Source organism: Octopus sinensis, linkage group LG6, assembly GCF_006345805.1.
Source record: "Octopus sinensis linkage group LG6, ASM634580v1, whole genome shotgun sequence".
NCBI classification, from domain to species: domain Eukaryota; kingdom Metazoa; phylum Mollusca; class Cephalopoda; order Octopoda; family Octopodidae; genus Octopus; species Octopus sinensis.
In genome coordinates, this window is record NC_043002.1 from 25,485,504 (window position 1) to 25,508,997 (window position 23,494).

The 23,494-nt window shown below is 38.0% G+C and overlaps 1 protein-coding gene across 1 annotated transcript in view; it reads left to right on the plus strand.

Moving 5' to 3' along the window:
* Positions 1–23,494, plus strand: part of LOC115213375 (polypeptide N-acetylgalactosaminyltransferase 2) — a 158,698-nt gene that overhangs the window by 127,831 nt on the left and 7,373 nt on the right. Inside the window, exons 8-13 of the mRNA XM_029782320.2 lie at positions 10,621–10,708; positions 11,719–11,822; positions 14,548–14,674; positions 15,667–15,759; positions 18,578–18,661; positions 21,070–21,196. Coding sequence (XP_029638180.1) covers positions 10,621–10,708; positions 11,719–11,822; positions 14,548–14,674; positions 15,667–15,759; positions 18,578–18,661; positions 21,070–21,196 — 623 coding nt within the window. The remainder of the gene's footprint in view (positions 1–10,620; positions 10,709–11,718; positions 11,823–14,547; positions 14,675–15,666; positions 15,760–18,577; positions 18,662–21,069; positions 21,197–23,494) is intronic.

Sequence of the window (23,494 nt, forward strand, 5' to 3'; positions counted from 1 at the left end):
TGGGTTTTTTTTTTGTTTTGTTTATTTGTTTGATCGATTATTTGTAGTGTTGACTTTGGTATTTCAGAAACTATCCCATTATGTTCAGAAACTCTCCCAACATGTTCACATCTTAAAATAAGAATAAAAATAACATTTTTCTTTCTGGTTTTTACCAAAAATGCCACCCTAATCCACTGCTTCTACCATCATGTTGTTGCTGCCTTCATTCTCTCATCCTCATTTTTCTGTCATCTTTCACTCCTCATCCTCTGCTATCTTGGTTGCCTTGAGTGAATGCATACAATGTAGATTAGCAAGGGCATTTTAGTCTTACAAATTCAAGGTGACCTCACTGGTGCTGATACCATGGTATCTAGTACTGTCTCTAACTCATCATCATCACCATCATTGTAGTCATCGTCATCATCATCATTTTATTACTGATTTCTATGATGGTCTGGATTGGAGAGTTTTACAAGCCCTGCTACATTAGAATGACTATTGTGCACTAGTTTCTCAGTTTCAGCATGGCTTTTATGGCTCGACACCATTCCCATTGTCAACAACCTTACAGAGTGCACTTAGTGCATTTTTGTAGCACCAACACTCATGTGGTCACCTTGTAATTGGCAGGACTAAAGAACTGCTGCATTGAAAGAAGTGAGAGAGAGGTTGATTTTAGATGAAGACTGGATGAAAGTGATGGATTTATTATTGTGGAGTGTGGTAGTAGGGAAGAGAGAGAGAGGGAAAGGGTAGGGAGGTGATGGAGTGGGGTGTTAGGGATGATCCACTGCTATCCCAGGCTGAAGAGGTAAATTTGTGTGGGAGGTGAAAGAGATGAGGGGGTAGAGGATTTGGAGAGGCTGAGGAGAGAAGGAGAGACATTGCAGGTTATGAGAGGAGTGGAGATATTGTGGTGGAGGAGGAGCAAAAAGGGAGATAAAGATGAATGTTGAGGTGGTGAAACTGAGAAAATGATGGTGAGAGTGGAGAAGAGTGAAAAAATGGGAGAGTGCTGAAAAGGTTTGGCAAATGAGCAGAAGTAGCACAGGTTGAGAGAAAAGTTTAGTCTTGTTGAGGGTATAGCAACCTCTCTAGTGCTGGTGCTGCAATAAAGTGTATAGATTGTTCTCAGTAAAGTGGTTGGTTTGTAAAAAGGGCATCCAGCCATAACGACCAGGCTGTAAATGGAATATTTGAGTGAGATGTGGACTTTTGACTATTCTAGAATGGCAGAGAAATTTTGCTGTTTTAGTTGGTTAAATAAATAGTTTAGCACTTTCATACATTGAGTGATCTACAAGTTAGACATGACTAGTTGCATGAAAACAAAAATCACTAAAAATTTGTTGCTACACAAAGCTACATATTAAAACAATTTGTGTAAAATGCATTAACCCTTTCGTTACCATATTTCTGTTGAGATGTTCTGTGTTTCTTTCAATTAATTTTAAATATTGCAAAGAATTTGGTAAAATAACTTAGTTTTCATTAAGCTAGTATTAGGAACATAAATTATGACTAAGGTTTGGTGGAAGATTTTAATTCAGAACTTTTGAAAACAAGACATTTATTTGTACTACAGAGCCTGAGGCAGTTTCAGCTGGGCTGGCATCAAAAGATTTAAGAGATTAATCTAAAGAGTAATTCTTTTTTGCTTATGTTTGTTAATTTCTTGTGTAAAAGCCTATTTCTTCTGACTTTACTATAGTGCTACTCAGTCAAGGCAGATCTTATTTGCTACTTAGCAAACTCACCGGTGATGGTGCAATGAAAAATGCATCAAATGCACTCTGTAAAGTAGTTGACTTTAGAAAGGGCATCCAATCATATAAACTCCATACCAAAGCAGACATTGGTGATGCAGTCCTCTTGACTCATCAAATACTGTTGAATCTTCCAACCCATACCAGTATGGAAGACAAATGTTGGGATTGATGATAATGATGAAAAGGGGTTTACATGTAGATTTAGAGTCAGCATTTTAGTCCACGTTGTGAAATATACAAGGGAGGCAACTTTGACTGGATTTTTTTTTTTTTTTTAATGGAAGTTTTCCCATTGTCCAACGGTGGTTCACTGCATCTCTGATAGCGTCATAAGAGAGTGTTTGTAGCTCAGCGCAAAGGACTTCGTTTGAAGAGCATCAGTTTTCTCCAATGTTTACATCCTTTGTCCAGTCACATACTGAATGTGTTTGACCTGCTATATATAGCAGCTAAGTCCTCTTGAAACTACACTATCCCACTTTGAACATTGTATAATTTATGTCCCTAGTATAGGTGCAAGCATGCTTGTGTGGTCAAGAAGTGACCTTTGCTGTCAAATAGTTCCAGGTCTGACCACACTGTGCATCTCCTTCTGAAAATGTCTTTGGTTGTAGCTTTGATTTAACTAATGTCTTGTGAATAGAATAGAATATTCTGAAACTGTGGAAGCTTGTAAAAAAAAATAATAATAATGCGTGTGTGGGTGATGACAGAGAAAATAAGTAATAATATCATTGATATATGAATATCCATAAGTGTATGAATATCTATATCACTGGTCACAAACCCTCTAACTTTATAAAAAAAAAAAATTTCTTTCTTCTGTCACATGACCTTAGTGACAAGAAACTAGTCAACCAGCTATAAAAGAAGGTGATCACCCCATTCTCAAAGCTGAAGCAAAAATTGATTCTCCAATACCAGACACATACACGCACACACAGACAGATAGACAGAGTAGTTGCTTTATCATTTTCTTAGAGAAAATAAGCCAGAAGATGGAGGCATATATATACATCATCACCATTATTGTTTAACACCCACTTTCCCTACTGGCATTGGTTGGACAGTTTGACATGGAGCTGGCTAACAGGGACCTGTCCTGACACCAATTGTCTGTTGTGGTATGGTCTCTGCAGCTGGATGCCCTTTCTAATGCCAACTACTTAACACAGTGTGCAGGGTCCTTCTTACATGTCACCTGCACAGTTGCATATATGCAGTACTGGCGTGGGTGCTTTTTATATGGCACTGGCACCTGAAAGGATAAACCTGTATGTGTGGGAGACACATACTTAGCTTCACATGTCTTATCAAGTACAGCAAATGACCACGTCTTCTGGTCCTTGTCATTTTCTCAGTGAGACCCAACATCCGAAGACCATTTCTCACCACTTCATCCCACATCTTCCTGAGTCTATATCTTTCACAGGTACCCCCACAATTAGAGCTCAGCACTTCTTTACGCACCTGTCCTTATCCATATGCATCATATGACCAAACCAGTGCAGTTTTCTCTCTTGCACACAGCATCTGATGCCTCTTATACCCAATTTTTCTCATAAATCATTTTCACTCTGCCATGTATGCACACTGGCATTACTCATCCAGTGGAGCAAGCTAGCTTCATTTCTTTCAAGCCTTCGCAAATCCTCTGTGGTCAAAGCCCATGTTTCACTGTCTTGTAACATAGTTTATATACATAGGCATCATACAATATGCTTTTCATTCTGAGGGTGAGGCCCTTAGTCACCAACAAAGGTAGAAGCTCTCTGAACTTCGCCCAGATTGTTCTTATTCTAGCAACCACACTTTCAGAACTAACTTGGTCTCCTAGGTAGCAGAAGTTAGCCTGCTTTTAATGATCCCCCTGAGCATTTGAGGGAGTCTATTGTCTGCTCATTTTTAGTGCTTATTGTACCTGCACATTTGCCACATACAAAGACTATTTTCTCTGTTAACCTTCTTGTAATACTGCTACACCCCTTATGTGTCCAAAGCCTGCACTGAGTACAACATATGGAGTTTCTACCAACATGCTTCTTACATATTGAGCAGAGCCATCTCCCAGAAGGGTGTTATGAATTTGTTTGTTTTCCTACTTATGAGAACTTTGATTTTTGCTAAATTAACTCTAAGGCCCTTAGATTCCAGGTCTTGTTTCCTCACCTGAAATTCCTTCACTAAGTCAGGTAGTGATTCAGCTATAAAAATAAGGTCATCAGCATAGAGGAGCTCCCAGGGACAGCTGATCTTGAATTCCTCTGTTAAGACCTGGAGGACTTAGATTAACAAGAGGGGACTGAGAACTGAGCCTTAGTGAACTCCTACCTGTACACTGAATTCATTGCTATACTTGTTACCAACTGTCACCTTATTGGCAGTATCCCTGTACATGGCTTGTACTGCTCTCACTAACACCCATCTATCCCAGCTTTTCCATTGACTACCAGATAAAGGAACAGGGGACCCTGTCAACAAAAGCCAAGTACAGAGTTTATTTTTGGCTAAATATTTCTCCTGCAGTTGTCTAACAAGGAATATAGCATCAGTCATGTTTCTGTCCAGCATAAATCCAAACTGCATCTCATCCACCCACTCCACTCTGTAAAGTTGGTGAGAAGAGCAAAGCAGACAGTGGAGTTTTGTTCAGTACCTTGGCTTATCACCTCCTGTCACACTACCCAACCTATGCCAGCATGGAAGATGGATGTTAAATGATGATGATGATGATAATATATATAGAAACAAATAACAACAGATGGATATTGGTTCATTTGCTATAGCTGTTCCAAACAAGCTTTGTTTTTATTGACGAACGGAGTTATTACATCATTTGAAAAAAAATTGTTTTTATCAGGTGAATATACACGAATTAAACATTTTAAAAAAGCATTCCAAAAATCAACATATGTGCCAATTCATGGTTCCCTTGCTAGCTTCAGTCAAAGAATGTGTTTTAGGTACAGCCTTAAAATTTGTAGTATATTCATTTTGGCACTTGTGATCATATATGCAACTGGAATATTAACTCATCTGTACTTTGGTATGTATGTATGTGTTCCTGTAATTTTGTTTTATACACAATTGCTATTTCTTTGAGCTGAACTTGATGTTTTGCTATTCAGGTACCTGATTCACTCAAATCCTGAACTTGAGTGGTTGGCGTTAGGAAAGGCATCCAGATGTAGAAACACTGCCAGATCTGACTGGCCTGGTGCAGCCTTCGGGCTCCCCAGACCCCAGTTGAACCGTCCAACCCATGCTAGCATGGAAAGCGGACATTAAACGATGATGATGATTATATATATATATATAATATATATATATATAAGCATATCAATGAAAACTATAAACATTGATAAAAAAACTGAAAATTTAGTGACACTCCCTTGTCATGCTTTGCACTGGAAGTGCTGTAAACCAGTGATTGGCCCATTTAAAATCTTTAACCAGCACTATTGTTCCTAAGATTTATAATAAAAAATAAAGTATGAATATGACAACTGTATTATTGTGTCACACATGACTACTTTTTATTTTCATAAATTTAGAGTAGTTTAAGAAATGGGGTTAGCCTAAGAAACAGTAAACAATTGAAATACACAGAAGGTAAAACATTTCTTTTTCCTACTAGCTGTTAACAACTTAGAAAAATAGATTGTTAGAAGTCACCATACAGCTTAATTCATGCACTGGTATTATATTCTTAAACTAACTTCTTTCTTTGTAATTTTTTACTTTTCATCTCTTTAGGTGTATAAATGAATCATCATGATCCAATAAGAGGGCCTTACAGTACAAGAAATTTAGAAATAGCTGCTTGTTCTTTTTGTCAAATCACATCCTACAATCATAAAGGGAAATAAAGGCTGGACAAACATGATGATACAAGACTTACAGTTTACTAGCCCCTAATGCTTAGCCTGAATCCTTATAGGTTGGGGGTTTATGGGGTTACAGATGTGAGCATGGAATTCTGAGTTCAGTCCAACTGCATGACACTTGGGCAAGTGTTTTCTTCTATAGCCCTGGGTCAACCAAAACCTTGTAAGTGGATTTGACTTACAGAAACTGAAAGAAGTCTATTTCACATATGTATGTGTGTGTGTGTGTCTTTGTGTTTGCCCCTCACCACCACTTGACAACTGGTGTCTGTTCGTTTACATCCATGTAGCTTAGGGATTCAGCATTAGAGACTAATAGAATAAGTACCAGTTTGAAACAAGTGAAAAATAAAGGATAAAAGGTTCCTTGTTATCTTGCTATACTCTTTACTCTTTACTCTTTTAATTGTTTCACTCATTTGACTGCAGCCATGCTGGAGCACCGCCTTTAGTCGAGCAAGTTGACCCCAGGACTTATTCTTTGTAAGCCTAGTACTTATTCTATCAGTCTCTTTTGCCGAACCGCTAAGTGACGGGGACATAAACACACCAGCATCGGTTGTCAAGCAATGCTAGGGGGACAAACACAGACACACATACATATATATATATATATATATATATATATATATATATATATATTTATATATATATATATTATATATATATATAATTTCAACAATTGAGGGTAAAATTAATTAATTATTAATCAATTTCACCAAGTATTCAGTATGCAAAGGGACCATTTAAGGCGAATTCAAAGTATTAGAAATAGTTTAAAAAAAATTTTTTTAGCTGCTATTTCTAATGAGTTCAGTATGTGGCAAAGTAATTTATTTTACTAAGCCCTTTTATATAATATATATATATATCTGGCACCTGTGTCGGTGGCACATAAAGACACCATCCGAAGACCCGGCGACGTAGTCAGTCCACCTGTGCATACCTTCCCTCTTATGACACTTGTGAAGACCTGTTGAGGCAAGTGTGTGACACTTGTGAAGACCTGTTGAGGCAGAGGCAAGTGTGTGACACTTGTGGAGACCTGTTGAGGCAAGTGTGTGACACTTGTGAAGACCTGTTGAGGCAAGTGAAAATCAAATCAAACCAAATCAAAATAGATGAACATCAATGGAATTTGTATCTTTGTGGTTCCAGTACCGGTGGCACACAAGAAAACCATCCGAACGTGGCCGTAGCCAGTACCGCATCGACTGGCCTCCGTGCTGTGGGCACAACAAACACCATCTGATCGTGGCCGTTCGCCAGCCTCATCTGGCACCTGTGTCGGTGGCACATAAAAACACCATCCGAAGACCCGGCGACGTAGTCAGTCCACCTGTGCATACCTTCCTACTTATGACACTTGTGAAGACCTGTTGAGGCAAGTGTGTGACACCTACTTATGACACTTGTGAAGACCTGTTGAGGCAAGTGTGTGACACTTGTGTAGACCTGTTGAGGCAAGTGAAAATCAAATCAAATCAAATCAAACCAAATCAAAATAGATGAACATCAATGGAATTTGTATCTTTGTGGTACCAGTACCGTTGGCACACAAGAAAACCATCCGAACGTGGCCGTAGCCAGTACCGCATCGACTGGCCTCTCTGACGTGGGCACATAACAAACACCATCCGATCGTGGCCGTTCGCCAGCCTCATCTGGCACCTGTGTCGGTGCACATAAAAACACCAACCGAAGACCCGGCAAGACTAGTCAGGCCATAACCCGTGGCCCCTACTTGGGACGTAGTCAGTCCCCTGTGCATACCTTCCTTCCTTCCTGTGACACTTGTGAAGACCTGTGAAGACCTGTTGAGGCAAGTGAAAATCAAATCAAATCAAATCAAAATAGATGAACATCAATGGAATTTGTATCTTTGTGGTACCAGTGCCGGTGGCACACAAGAAAACCATCCGAACGTGGCCGTAGCCAGTACCGCATCGACTGGCCTCCGTGCTGTGGGCACGTAACAAACACCATCCGATCGTGGCCGTTCGCCAGCCTCATCTGGCACCTGTGTCGGTGGCACATAAAAACACCATCCGAAGACCCGGCAAGACTAGTCAGGCCATAACCCGTGGCCCCTACCTGGGACGTAGTCAGTCCACCTGTGCATACCTTCCTTCTTGTGACACTTGTGAAGACCTGTTGAGGCAAGTGAAAATCAAATCAAAACAAATCATAGATGAACATCAATGGAATTTGTATCTTTGTGGTACCAGTGCCGGTGGCACACAAGAAAATCATCCGAACGTGGCCGTAGCCAGTACCGCATAGACTGGCCTCCGTGCTTTGGGGACGTAACAAACACCATCCGATCGTGGCCGTCCGCCAGCCTCATCTGGCACCTGTGTCGGTGGCACATAAAAACACCATCCGAGCGTGGCCGTCTGCCAGCCTCATCTGGCACCTGTGTCGGTGGCACATAAAAACACATCCGAGCGTGGCCGTTCGCCAGCCTCGTCTGCACCTGTGTCGGTGGCACATAAAATCACCCACTACACTCTCGGAGTGGTTGGCGTTAGGAAGGGCATCCAGCTGTAGAAACACTGCCAGATCTGACTGGCCTGGTGCAGCCTTCGGGCTCCCCAGACCCCAGTTGAACCGTCCAACCCATGCTAGCATGGAAAACGGACGCTAAATGATGATGATGATGATGATATAACATAAGGGACGTTAGCCATCCGAATGTGGCTAGGGACAGGGCAGGGCGGTGGGGGTGTTACTGATGCATTTAGCCCCAGGCGATCATCAACGTCACCAGAAGGGCTGACGCCGTGATGGCTGGGGCTAAATGCATCAGTAACACCCCCACCGCCCTGCCCTGTCCCTAGCCACATTCGGATGGCTAACGTCCCTTACGTTATGGAGCAGTTACTGTCTATACCTCGTTTAGAGAATTATTATTGCTATATATATATACATACATATATACGACAGGCTTCTTTCAGTTTCCGTCTACCAAAACCACTCACAAGGCATTGGTCGGCCAGGGCTATAGCAGAAGACACTTGCCCAAGACGCCACGCAGTGGGACTGAACCCGGAACCATGTGGTTGGTTAGCAAGCTACTTACCACACAGCCACTCTGATGTACAAAAACAAAAAAAAAAACCACTGTTATAAACGAGTTATTGATACCATTGTGGTTGTTTAGATCTGATCAACTGTAATCAAGCTTATAGATAATCCTTTGTACTGTAGGCACAAGACCTGAAATTATAGGGGAGGAGGTTAGTTGAGTACATCAACCTCAGTTCTTGACTGTACTTGTTTTATTGACTCTGAAAGGTTGAAAGGAAAAATTAACCGAATTTACAAGATTTGGTGTAAATATCGTATAGCATTTTCCCCAACCACTAACATTCTAATAATAATGATAATAATTATCCTTTCTACTAAAGGCACAAAGCCAGTAATTTCAGGCAAGGTAACTAGTAGATTACATCAACCCCAGCCCACAACTGGTACTTATTTTATTGACCTTGAATGGAAGAAAGGCAATGTAAACCCCTGCAGAATTTGAACTCAGAATGTAAAGATGGACGAAATGCTGCTATGCATGTTGCCTGGCATGCTAACTATACTGCCAGCTCACCGCTTTAATAATCATCATCAACATCAAATGTCTGTTGTCCATGCTGGCATGGGTCGGACGGTTTGACTGGGTTGGTACACTGGAAGGCTGTGCCAGGCTCCAGTCTGATTTGCCATGGTTTTCTATGGCTGGATGCCCTGCCTAATGCCAATAACTGCAAGAGTGTAATGAGTGCTTTTATGTGCCACCAGCATGGGTGCCATTTGTGTGACACCGCTCTCTGCCATGACTGCAATTTTGCTCGGCTTGATGGGTCTTAAAAGCACAAGGCCTGAAATTTGGGGGCAGAGCACTAGTTGATGACATTGACCCCAGTGTGTACTTAATTTATCGACCCCAAAACGATGAAAGTCAAAGTTGACCTTGCTGGAATTTGAACTCAGAACATGCAGACAGGCAAAGTGCCGCAAAACATTTCGCCTGGCGTGCTAATGATTCTGCTAGTTTGCTACCTTGATGATGATAATGATAATAATAATAATAATAATCCTTTCTACTATAGGCACAAGGCCTGAAATTTGGCGGAAGGGGACTAGTCAATTACATTGGCCCTGTGTTTCACTGGTACTTAATTTATCAACCCCAAAATGATGAAAGGCAAAGTCAACCTTGGTGGAATTTGAACCCAGAACATAGAGATAGGTAAAATACTGCTAAGCAGCTAGCCCGACATACTAACGATTCTGCCAGCTCGCCACCTTGATGTTGATGATGATGATAATAGTAGTAATAATAATAATTCTTTCTACTATAGGCATAAGGCCTGAAATTTTAAAAGAAGGAGTTAGTTGGTTTCATCAACCCCAGTGCTCAACTGGTACATATTTTAATGACTCCAAAAGGATGAAAGACAAAATAGACCTCGGCAGAATTTACTGGAAGAAATGCTACAAAGCATTTTGTCTTGTATACTAATGATTCTGTCAGCTTGCCACCTATTTATAATCAAAGGTGTTCCAACCATGACCATACTGTCTTTTCAAGGGATTATAGGACTACATTATCCAGTGTATCTATTTATTGTGTAAAATAACAGTAGTGTAACTTGAGGGAGGTTTAGCTGCTATTTCTAGCAGGTTGCCTGATTATATAGATACTCTTTTGTTGACTTGTTATCCTCCTACAATAACGTGTGGAATACTGTTATAAATGATTTGTTATTGATGTTGTTTAACCCTAGGTCAAATCAGGTCAGGCAACCATGTAGAAGCTCTTTTATCGACTCCAATGTTATACAACATAAATGATTTGTAATTTGTTGCAGTTTTGTGACAGGAATGTTTGGAGGTCAGACAGAACTAATTAAATTATTGAAAATAATGTTTGATCTTTGATACAAAGAAATATATCCAATAATTACTTTGTTATTTTCTAGGTTTTGACTGGAATTTAGTCTTCAAATGGGACTATATGTCTTCAGAGGAAATTAGGAAGAGAGAGACCAATCCAACACTTCCAATTAAGTAATATATCATTTTTCCTCTTTTTTCATCTGTTCATTCTTGCCTTCCTCTCTTCATCCTCACTTATTTTTGTTGTTTTTCTTGTCTCTCACTATCTTTTTTTATCAGCCTATACATTCAGTCTTTCTGTCTTCCTTTCAGAATATGCGTGTCTGTCTTTCTGTCTATCTGTACACCTCTCTATATAAATGTGTATGATTGCAAAGGAAGTTATTAGCTATGCTCTATGACCTTTGACACATGCAATGATGAAATCCCAATTCTAGGGTTGAAACCAGTCTGGCTGTTGACTGTTTTTTCTGTCTATGAAATTACTATATGTATGTTTGTTTGTGTGTGTGTGTGTGTGTGTATATATATATATATGTGTGTGTGGCGGCGAGCTGGCAGAAACGTTAGCACGCCGGGCGAAATGCTTCGCGGTATTTCGTCTGCGTTACGTTGCGAGTTCAAATTCCGCCGAGGTCGACTTTGCCTTTCATCCTTTCAGGGTCGATAAATTAAGTACCAGTTCCGCACTGGGGTCGATGTAATCGACTTAATACCTATGTCTGTCCTTGTTTGTCCCCTCTGTGTCTAGCCCCTTGTGGGTAATAATGAAATATATATATATGTGTGTGTGTGGACAAGTTCTGCATACATAACTCACTAAAAATTTTAAGATATGCATATGTGGTGTGTGTGTGTGTGCATGTACATGCTATGTGGATGTGTTTGAGTATGTTAATGTATATGAGTGGTATGTCATTTTGGTTTATGTGTGTAAGTGGTTATACCATTAATATATGAGTGTGTGTGTATACATCTGTATTTGGGTTTTATGTAAATTCTTTTACATTGTAGACTTATGGAGAGACATGTAAGCTTGTATGTATACATACATATAAGTACATATATAAGTGTGTGTATGTGTGTGTGTCTTATATGTCAGTATATATGAAATATAGAATGAAAAATAGCTATATGTATGTATAGATGTATTTACATGTGGTTTCTCTTCGTCTTTAAAGGACTCCACTTATTGCCGGTGGATTATTTACGATAGACAAATCTTGGTTCAATGAACTTGGCAAATACGATACCAAAATGGATGTTTGGGGAGGAGAAAATATTGGTATGCAATTTTTTTTTTTAGCCATTGTTATTGCTGTTTATAATGTCATGTTATATATTGGGTCAAGACCCAGACAGTTTGCTTTGGGCCAAAAGATTCTAACAACTGATCATTACAAAATGAATATTCTTATAATTCTATCTTTCTTTCTTCATTCAGTTCATTCTTTTGTCTGGTAATTTCAAAGAATTATAGAGCAAAGCTCATCACTTTCAATCTATACTTATATTAGCACATCTAATCTGTACACAGTGCAACTGTTAATCTATGGTCAACTTGTATCCCATCTATGTCTCTTTTATGAATATTAAAGCAATCTCTACTCTTCTAAATTATCTGATGGTATAGTGAGTTCGATTCCCAGACCAGGCGGTGTGGTGTGTTCTTAAGCAAGATACTTTATTTCACGCTGCATCAATTCACTCAGCTGTATAAATAAGTTGTGATGTCACTCGTGCCAATCTGTATTGGCCTTTTCATTTCCCTTGGATAACATTGGTGGCATGGAGTTGGGCGGCTGATATGCATGGGTGACTGCCAGTCTTCCACAAAAGAACCTTACCTGGACTTGTTCCTTAGAAGGGACCACTTCCATTTAAACCTATTTAACCTTTTTGTTGCCATATTTCTTTTAAAATACATCCTCTTTATTTCATTTAATTTTGTAAATAATGAAAAATGTAATAAAATAATTTGTCATTTTCAGCTGATTTTTAGAACATTAATCAACATGAAATTTTGATAGGTAATTTTAATTTAGATAATTTTAAAATATGAAGATTATATCCTAGTACCAAGGGCTGTCTCAGACTGAGAGGTATTAAAAGTATTAAGGTGCCCAATATGCTTTCTTTCTTCACTACTTTGTTCCATTTCAAACTCAATCCTAAGCAGTTTACCAATTTTCTTTCCCAAGAACTACCTCCTTGTATACCCCACCGCCACTCCTCTGTACTAATTCTTTGAGACTCCTGTAGATAAGGAGACAGAGTTATATGGGTGTGATTAATTTGTTTTTCCGCTTGTTCATCTTTCAAGTCGTTGATTGGAATGAAAACATTAAAGGGAGTGGAAGTTACATAGGAGTGTAGTTTGGAGGGAGAAGTATTGGTAAAGATGTTTAGTACTGAAAATTTGGAATGAGACAAAATAGAGCTGAGGATAGGAGGTGAGTTTGGTATCTAAAATGGGTTTAAGTAGAAGTGGTATACCATCAGTTAGTTTTAGAAAACTAGAGACTGTCATAGTAATTATAAAAGAGACATAGTTGTAAAATTGTGTAGAGACTTGATGAAGAAATGTAAAAGATATTGGACTACCAATTAGCTCTTAGGTTTTGCTTTCAGATCTGCAGTCATTTTGTTGTTTCTGAGCAGAACACTTTATTCTACATTCCCTTATTTCACCTACTCATGAATTTCTACCATATTAATTGGGAATATTACCTGAAAAAGATCATTCTTTCCATAAGAAATTATATTCCTTATCTTTTCTGCACTACAAAATTGTTGCTAATCACTGTTTCTGATATATTTGTTCAAGGCTTAGAATTCACAGTCGTAGAGTGACTAGATGGAACCATGTCAGTCATGCTGGACTTTTCGGCTTGATATTCTCCAGAATGACATCTGCATAGTCAGGGTAAAATATACTCTTAATATAAGTCATATCTCAGATGAAGAAAGCCAGCTTTTTGATGAAATCATGGCTACATGCAGAATGTCTAGCTGCCAATAAAAGATATGATTAATTTTTCAGATTACTATTTGATAGGTGATTTTTTTTTTCTTAGGACAAGCAATTTTATTTGAAAACAAGGATTTTGAGGACAAGCATTTCAAAAGATATTTCTGGAACAAATATTTGAAAGATTGTTTAGGCCAAGCATTTGAATAGAGATTTGTAAGATAAATATTCTCAAATAATTTGAAGACAAACTTCTGAAAGGATATTTTTAGGAGAATCATTTAAAAATAAATTTTTGGTTCAAGCATTTCAAAGTAGTCCTAGGGACCGAATTCTAGATTTTAGGATGAGAATTTGAAAGGAAAATTTTAAGCTAAATATTTTAAACTAGATTTCTAAAACAAACATTTGAAAAGGAATTTTTTTAGGACAAAACTTTTGGAAAGGAAATATATAGAGCAACAACTTGAAAGGATACTTTTTGGAGAATTTCATAGCGGGGGTTTTTTTTTTTTGGACAAGAATTTGAAAGGTTTTTAAGTTAAGAATCTGAAAGGAGGTTTTTGAAATTGTATTTTGCATCAAAAAGAAAATTTTAGGACAAGTATTTAAAAGGAAATTTTTAAGGCATTTAATGTTTTTGAGATTAAGTTCTCTGTGAGAATTATTCCTGTAGAAAGATTCTATGGTAGCAAATCTCCAATCAAATGCTAATTATTAACTTACTTGGCAAAGTTAAATTAATATTTCTCCCCATTTCAATTTCTTCCTCCCTTGTCCTTAATCTCACCTCACACAACCTTGTTGCTACAAAATAGAGTTTGCTTGTGTCTGTTACTTCTCTCTCATCTTTTTGTCTGTCTCTCTTTGAGGAGCCATGGCAGAGGGCAGCAAATTTCCAATTATGATAAATCTATCCTTTCTTCTCTACACTGTCATACCTACATTCTTTTTTTTATTTCTTTCACTGAGAAACAATTTATTTTTTTACAAAGCAATGATGACAAGATACTATTTATTGACTCCTTTTGTTTTGTAGAAATTTCATTCAGAGTTTGGCTGTGTCATGGTAGTTTGGAGATTACTCCATGCAGTCGAGTGGGTCATGTTTTCCGAAAACAGCATCCTTACACATTCCCTGGAGGGAGTGGAACAGTATTTGCAAGGTGAGTACAGATATTATAGAAATGAGTGATTCTTGTTCAAGATTGATAGAATAAGTACCAGGTTTTAAAAAAAATACTAGGGTCCATTTGTTTGCCTGAAACCCTTGAAGCTGACACTCCAGCCTGACCACAATCCAATGACTGAAACAAGGAAAAGCTAAAAGAAAGGAAAATGATTTTGTAGAATTGGTTCAAGAATGTAATTGTTCAAACATTTGGAAGTACTGTTTGTCTCCTTGATCAATTTGAATTTGAATATATTCAGACAATGAATTTTCTATCAAGTTTATAAGGATGTAAATCTAACTTCCTGACAATTAACGATAAATATTATAAATCCCATTCATCAATGAAATACATTAATTCACACTTCCAAATAATACATCTTTTATCTTCTACTTGTTTCACTCATAAGACAAACCAACCCCAGTACATGAGTATCGGGGTTGATTTGCCGGGTACTTATTTTATTGGTCTCTTGCCAAACTACTAAGTTATGGGGACATAAATAAACCAGCACTGGTTGTCAAGTGGTGGTGTGGGTGCAAACACAAATACAGATGCATGCACACACACACGTGTGATAGATGTCTTTCAGTTTCTGTGTGTCTACCAAATCCTCTTGCAATGCTTTGGTTGGTCCAAGGCTAGAATAGAAGACACTTGCCTAAGGTGCAACACAATGGTACATCACCTGGAACCATGGGGATGGGAAGCAAACTTCTTACTACGTAGCCATGCCTGTACATATGTTGATATTTTTTAATTTGAAAAAAAAAAATATTTTTGTCATTATCTTTAATGTCACCCACAGACATTCACATTGATGTTATTTGCTATAATTTATTCCTTTTTTGATTACATGTGAGAACATACTGAATTGTATTGAAATGAATTGTAGAGTGGTTGATGGTGTTGCTAAATGAGTATTTTTGTCTGTGATTCTTTACTTTGAACTTCTTCATTGAACTTGTTCTGCCATGGTCTTGCAGGAATACTCGACGAGCAGCTGAAGTATGGATGGATGAATATAAATATTTGTACTATAATGCAGTACCATCTTCGAAATATGTTTCCTATGGAGAGTAAGTATTATGATTCTGTCTTTTTTTTTGTTTTGTGACATTATTTTTATGTTTTAGCCTTCTTTTATTTAATGACACATTAAATGTAATAGTGTTACCTACTAGGGATTACAACCTCTGTTATTAGTGATCATCATCATCATCATCATTTAACATCCATTTTCCATGCTGGCATGGGTTGGACAGTTTGACATGGTCTGGTGAGCTGCTGGGCCATGTTGAGCCTCAGTTTCAGCTTGGACACAGTATCACTGGCTGGATGCCCTTCACAATGCCAACCATTTTACAGAATGTATTGGTTGTTTTTTTTAATATGCTACCAGCACTGGTGAGGTCATCAAATAACTTGCAAAACAAGAAAATTGTTTTATTATTTTCTCTTATCATGGTCAAAGCAGTTCCTACTTTTCATTAGTGTCTTCATATTTTATGAACAAAAATGTTCTGATTTTACTTGATCCAACCTAACTGTAGTTTAATAGAGAGATGGATGGAATGGAATTCTGTTATTACTATCAAGAACATTACACAAATAAACTCAAAGACTCAGTCATTACCAATGCAGTAATGGTAATAAGATTCTTGGCTTTGTGTGTAATTTTAGTTAGTTAGTTAGTTAATTTTTTGGCTCAAAAAGCTAAAAGCAAGGCCATGTAGGGGGACATGGAGTTATGTACAGGGTGGTGTTCATGTAAAGAGTTCAGGCCTCTTGTGGTCAAGGGAGACTTTGAACCGAGCGGTCGTCAGCATTTTCACTATCTCATCCGGCAGCTTATTCCACGGATCCGCAACCCGGACGGAGAAATATCTGTGTTACATCTATATTACTTTGCTCTCTTGCAGACTCCATAGTTCCTCTTTACATTTTTATCTCTTAGCAGGAGGAAACTATCACAACTTACAGGAAAGGAAGTAAAAGCCGAATTCATTTCTTGGCTTGGAAGAATTATTATCAGTTATGATGGTGAATCTTATGATGACATGTTATCATTCCAGCTCTTAATGTCATAATCATGATCCTTTTCAATTTAATAATTATGTTTTCATAGTGATGTATTTCTTGTGTTTATTGTGGTTTGAGAATAGATACACCACATTCCTGTGTGTCACAAGAGACAACTAAAAGGATCAGCAACAAAAAAGGCATCTGACCATAAAACACTGCCTCAAAAATTTGTCCAATTCATGCTACCATGGGAAATTGGACATAAAACAATATAATGATGATGATGATGATGATGTTTCTTTAGTAATGTATGTCAATAGGTCCTGGTCTCTTGGTGCTGCATTCATTTCCTCTGAGAGCTCTTTCTGATAAGATCTGATTACACTGACATCATGCCTCTTCCGTAGTCTGTGTATCTATCTTGCATCTTTCCCCAGTCAAGAGAAAGCATGAGGTTGCAGAGACACAGAAAGAGGTTTGTGAACTGTTCAAAAGCATCTCTAAAAGATCTTAAAGTAAGGATTGATTCCTGGGAGCTGCTTGACTCAAACTAACACAACTGGAGCAGTTTGATTCACACAGGGGCCCAAACAGCTGAAAAGAAAAGAACAGTTGCTACTGAGACGTGTTCATCCTGCAAAATTAGAACTGTCAGTACCCTGAATTTAGCACCTTCCCATTTAAGCCTTACAAAGAGGATTCTTGGCTCAGATAGGCCTCCTCAACAATATCCAGATCCACCAGTTCAAACAAAACTTACATGCCAACTCTGAGTCTTGTCATTTTCAACAACAAAGGACAAACAACAGTTTTACTATCAAATACATCAGTTATTTACATCACATATATGTACCATCACAATCATCTTCCTTCTATAGAATTTCAGCTAACCAAGTTGGTAAAATGCTATGCTAATGACTTTTACAAGTTTGGTTAACTCCATATTACATGACATGGCATTTAGCTGTGACTGGCTCAGTTCAACTAGCTGTTTTTAGGTTCCACGTGTGGAACAAAAGATACACTGAGTAGAAATACTCAGTTACTTTGCAGTGCTGAGTTTGTGTACTCTTTTGGCTCTCAGTCATGATAGAAGTGTTCATGTTATGGATAATTGCAATTCTCTAGACCTACCATCCCAAAGTAGATTCCTTATAAATGAATTTATCTTGTACATATTCTCTGGTTATTAAATAAAAAACACTATTAAGAGATGGACATGGTTGTGTGGTTAACAAGTTTGATTCACAACCATATAGTTTTGGGTTCCATCCTACTTGAGGGTACCTTGAGCAAGTGTCTTTTGCAGACTAGTAAGTAAATTTGGTTGATGGAAACTGTCATATTTATACATACATGTATGTATGTGTATAGAAGGAGTGAATGTTGATATCTGACAGCTTTGCTTGTCACTGTCTAAGAGAAACAATGATACAATGTTTACATTCCTTGTTTGACATCAGAAGTGATTACTCTGCACTTTTGAAGACCATTGGAATAGAAAATCCCTTACTTGCAAAACAGGTAGGATTTGACGGCAAGAAGAGCTGCTGCCCATAAAATCTACCGCAGATAAGTCCCAGAGTTCAGCACCCATGTTAACATTGACAAATAGATGTTAAAACTGATGAACCAGTAGATTTATTTATTTTTGTATACACTCTCTACAAGTGTATGAATATCACAACTCTGTATAAATGTATACTATACAAACTGGAGTATATGCTTATAGACTTACGAGTCTCTAGAAGTGTATTTTTGTACATACACTGTCTGAAATGTATGTTAAATATCATGTATTTAAATATCATAATTCTAAATGATTCCTATATTAATTGGGGCACCTTTATATATTTTTCTCTCTCTTTGCAGCATATCAGAACGTCTAGAACTTAAGAGGAAACTCAAATGCCGACCATTTAAGTGGTACTTACAGAACGTTTATCCGGAATTAAAGTAAGGGCTAAACTACTTTTGTATCTTTTATAGATATTTTATTAAGACATATTTTATGGTCAATATTTAATATTTTAATGTTTCACACAATTTATCAAGTCTGTATTTCATGATTTTTACCCTGTTTTGATCGGCCAAATTTATGATCATCTTACATTATAGCTGTGCAGATATACATTTCATTATACTGAGTTCAAAGTAAAAGATGTAATGTTTATTTTTACTTGCCCTCTTAGACAGGACAGAACCCATATCTTGCTCACAAGTTTTTTTTTCAACTTGTTCTCTATGGCTGGATGCCCTTCCTAATGCCAACCATTTTACAGAGGTGCATTGGGTGCATTATGTCATAGCACTAGCACTTAAGAATCATCTCTATATTAAAATGCATTCATCCATCCACCAATCACTTTACTGTGGAAGGAAAAAGTTAAAATTATTGTTTAGGTAGAAGGTAATTATTTTCCATTTTGTGTTCCTGTTTCCTTTTTTGCGGTTTTAGGTGGCTAATAAGATTGTGGGAAGAAAGGACAGGGCATAATAGGTGAGGAGAGAAGAGTGAGTTGAAAGTGCCTAAGTGGAGGTGTCAAGAGTCCAGCAAGCTCCAAAGAGCAGAGGCCATTGTAGTAGCAGTAGGAGAAACAGTGAGAAGAGACACCATGTCTTTCGATCAGTTGTCAGAGTGTATTTGTGACTTCATGCCAATCATTCAAGTGATTTTTCTCTGGCTGTGATCTAGAGTATCTGTATATAGCAAAAGCAGTGTTCCGGAGCTAGTAGTTGATTGGAGCTTAAATATTTTGTAACTTTGAATTGCAATTTTTACTGTTTTAAGAATGTTTGTTCACAAGGAAAGGCTTTTAAATATAGTGAGCCCTAGCATTTGAATCAATATTGTAGGTGCTAGTTGCATTCTGTTTGTAATTAAAAGGGATGAGGTGCAATGTTTCCTTGATATGTGCAGTGACTTGCTATTTTACTATTGGAGACAAGACTGGGTTGACCACATTGGTGAATGCATTTGTGGTCTCTGATCATAGTCAGTGCAGAGTTAACATGAGGTGTCTAAGTTGCAAATGGATAAAACTTGGGTGTAGAAGGCTAGGGAAGAATGATGGGTGTTGCCTGCAAAGAGTGGGCTTTTTTAGTGAATTTTTTATGGTTTATTATTGTATTGTTTTTGTTCTCTTCTTTGTTCAACTTTTAATTGGTGAGTGAGTTTTTGCCACTCCCAGGACTAATTAGATAGATTTTATTTCAATGTGATCTAAAATGTCTGTATATGTGTCAGTGTTAATCATGAATCATTCTTAGCATTGGAAATGTATTTGTTAACATAATTTTAGTATGAAATGATATATTACATTAAGAAATTAGTCAAAGGCTAAAAATTTTATGGAGTTATGAATTGAACAATGTAGCTAGCTGCCATCTTGAATTTAGTACTCTTGCTCCATTTGAATTTTGGTGGGGCTTTTAAAGTATGTCATTTAATAGGGTGTTCTGCACTCAACGATGTCAGAATAAAGTTTATTCACTTTAATGGTAAGGTAGTACATAATTTTACTAACTTAAAATCAAAATCATTTGTGTTGCTATTGTGACTCCATAGCAAAATCCATACTTGGACTCAAAATACATTCATACATCCACCGCAAATAGAGGCAGCTTCTTTTATTTTTAAACTTTTTTTTTTAAATCCTTTCCTTCAAAGACTCATATGTTGAAATCAATGAGAGTGATCGTCGTCATCGTTGGAGGAGGAGGCGCCAACGTCGGCGGCGTTATAATAATAATAATTAATTCGTTTATTGGCCACAAGGGCTGACAAAAATTAATTAAAACATAAAGGGACAAAACACAGGACAAAAGTTACAAAGGGTTTTGTTCGTTTGCAAAAACTGTAAAAATTCCAGAGATAACAAAAATATAACAATCGAAATTCCCAATAGGGGGAGGCGCTTCGAAAGGTTACTAGTGGAAAACCCCCCCAAAAAAGCCTGTTCAAAAGGGGGGTAGAGAGCCCCTTTCTCCTTTTATAATACCTTTTTATACTACAGGTGTTTCCTCAGAGTGGTCCATTTATTTAAGGATCATCATCACTACTATTATTCACCATTGCTACACCTCTACATTTACTCTCTATATAAACCATCTACTGTGTATGTGTGTATGGGCCGCATTTCCACACCTGTATATTATCTCATATACATACTGTACTCACATGTTGCAACACCGCATCATTCTGTTATATATCCATATGTATACACAATATATATACACATGCACATATACATGTTACAACAACACACTGTACTTATATATATAGATGAACACAATCACACACAAGCATTTGTTACAGTAACATACTGTTTTAACATATATATCCTCAATGCTTTGTTATGCAGAATACCAGAAAACCAGGACATGTTATATGGTATGGTCAGACAAGGAGACCTTTGTATAGATACCTTGGGCCATACGGCTGAAGGTACTGTTGGATTATTCCATTGTCACAACTCTGGGGGAAATCAGGTTGGTATTTTTCTATTTTCTTTTTCTTTTTTCCTTCTCATTTTTAACTCCTTTTGATTTGAAAGAACCACTAAATCACAGCCTACCGTTTTGAAAGCAAGGATACACTGGATAATGTGCACTTAGAAACACTGCTGAGGTGGCAATTGGCTGGTGATGGCCGGAATACTGTTGACCATTGGTCTGTTGGATGAGAGTTGATTCAGGATTAAACAATGACATAACCCATGTTGCCATTGTGTAATAATGTAGTTATCATTACCACCATCACATCCATTACCACTATTCCTGTCATAACCTCCATCACCAACCACTGCCATATATCACCATTTCCATTATCATCACCACCACCACCATCTCCAACACCATCACCACCACCATCTCCAACACCACTACCATCATCATTACCATCACCTCCAACACCACTGTTATCTCTATTGCTTCCAACATCACCACCACCAACATCATTACCATCACCCCCAACACCATCATTGTCTTTATTGCCTCCAACACTACCACCACCATCACTACTACTTCCAATATCACCACTATCTCTGCAATCATTGCTACTATTATTATTATCATAATCACCCAAGGTGAGCTTGTGCTTGGTTTCCTTAACTTACTAGAAATTGCAGCTAAATCTCCCTTCACTTGTATTATCTTGTGAAAGGAAAAGATATGTTGGATAATATAGTACTAGACATGTTTAAATCATTAAGATAGTCATGGTTGGATTGTTTTAGATTGCTGATCTGCTCTTTCAATGCTGCTCTTGGGTTAAACAACAACATGAACCATCCAACTGAAGGTGCCACTTACTTTTGTCTCAGCTTTTTAAAAATAGCAGATTACATAGGATTATGTAGTGCTAGATACACTATATCTGAAACAGACAGGATGGTCGTGGCTAGAACACCTTCTATCATAGGGTTGTTTATCAGTGCTACCCGGGGCTGAACAAGGTGAGAGAGAGAGGTGGGGGCTCTCTATGATGTTGCTCAAAATATTAGGACAGCAGCTAATTTTCCTTCTAATTACATTCTACTACCATTAAAATTGAGAGACCAATGTATTAGGTGTTGTTGACCTGGATGTACTAGATGGAGCAGTCATGGCTGGAACATCATTAGTCATTGGTCTGAGGGATCAACACTGACTGACTTGGTATAAAACAAGGATATCCAGTTATAATAGATATATATTCTATGTTGTGTACACACACACACACAAACGTACACACAAACACACACACACACACACAAACGTACACACAAACACATGCACACATGATACTCTTTTACTTGTTTCAGTCATTTGACTGTGACCATGCTGGAGCACCACCTTTAGTCGAGTAAATCAACCCCAGGACTTATTCTTTGTAAGCCTAGTACTTATTCTATTGGCCACTTTTGCCGAACCGCTAAGTTACGGAGACGTAAACACACCACCATCAATTGTCAAGCGATTTTGGGGTGAGATGGGGGGGACAAACATAAACACACACACACACACACACACACACACACAACACACACACACACACCACACACACACACAAACGTACACACAAACACATGCACACATGATACTCTTTTACTTGTTTCAGTCATTTGACTGTGACCATGCTGGAGCACCACCTTTAGTCGAGTAAATCAACCCCAGGACTTATTCTTTGTAAGCCTAGTACTTATTCTATTGGCCACTTTTGCCGAACCGCTAAGTTACGGAGACGTAAACACACCACCATCAATTGTCAAGCGATTTTGGGGTGAGATGGGGGGGACAAACATAAACACACACACACACACACACACACACACACACACACACAACACACACACACACACACACACATACATACATACATATGACGGGCTTCTTTCAGTTTCCGTCTACCAAATTCACTCACAAGGCTTTGGTCGGCCTGAGGCTATAGTAGAAGACACTTGCCCAAGGTGCCACGCAGTGGGAATGAACCTGGAACCATGTGGTTGGTAAGCAAGCTACTTACCACACAGCCACTCCTGAGCCCATGTAAAAAACGAAAAAAAGATGAGGTTGATTGTTGATGGATGGAACTTAACCAGGCAGAGACAGGGATAAATCAGCAAGATGTCATTTTTCACTTTAAGGTTGGGTGGTGTGAGTGGAAATTGTGCAGAATTTACAAAGTGATGTTACTTTTTCTATTTATTCCTTGATGGTTGGGACTTGTCTGTAGCACACACACACACACACACACACACACACACACACTGTCTCTCTCTCACATACATATTAACACAAACAGTCTCT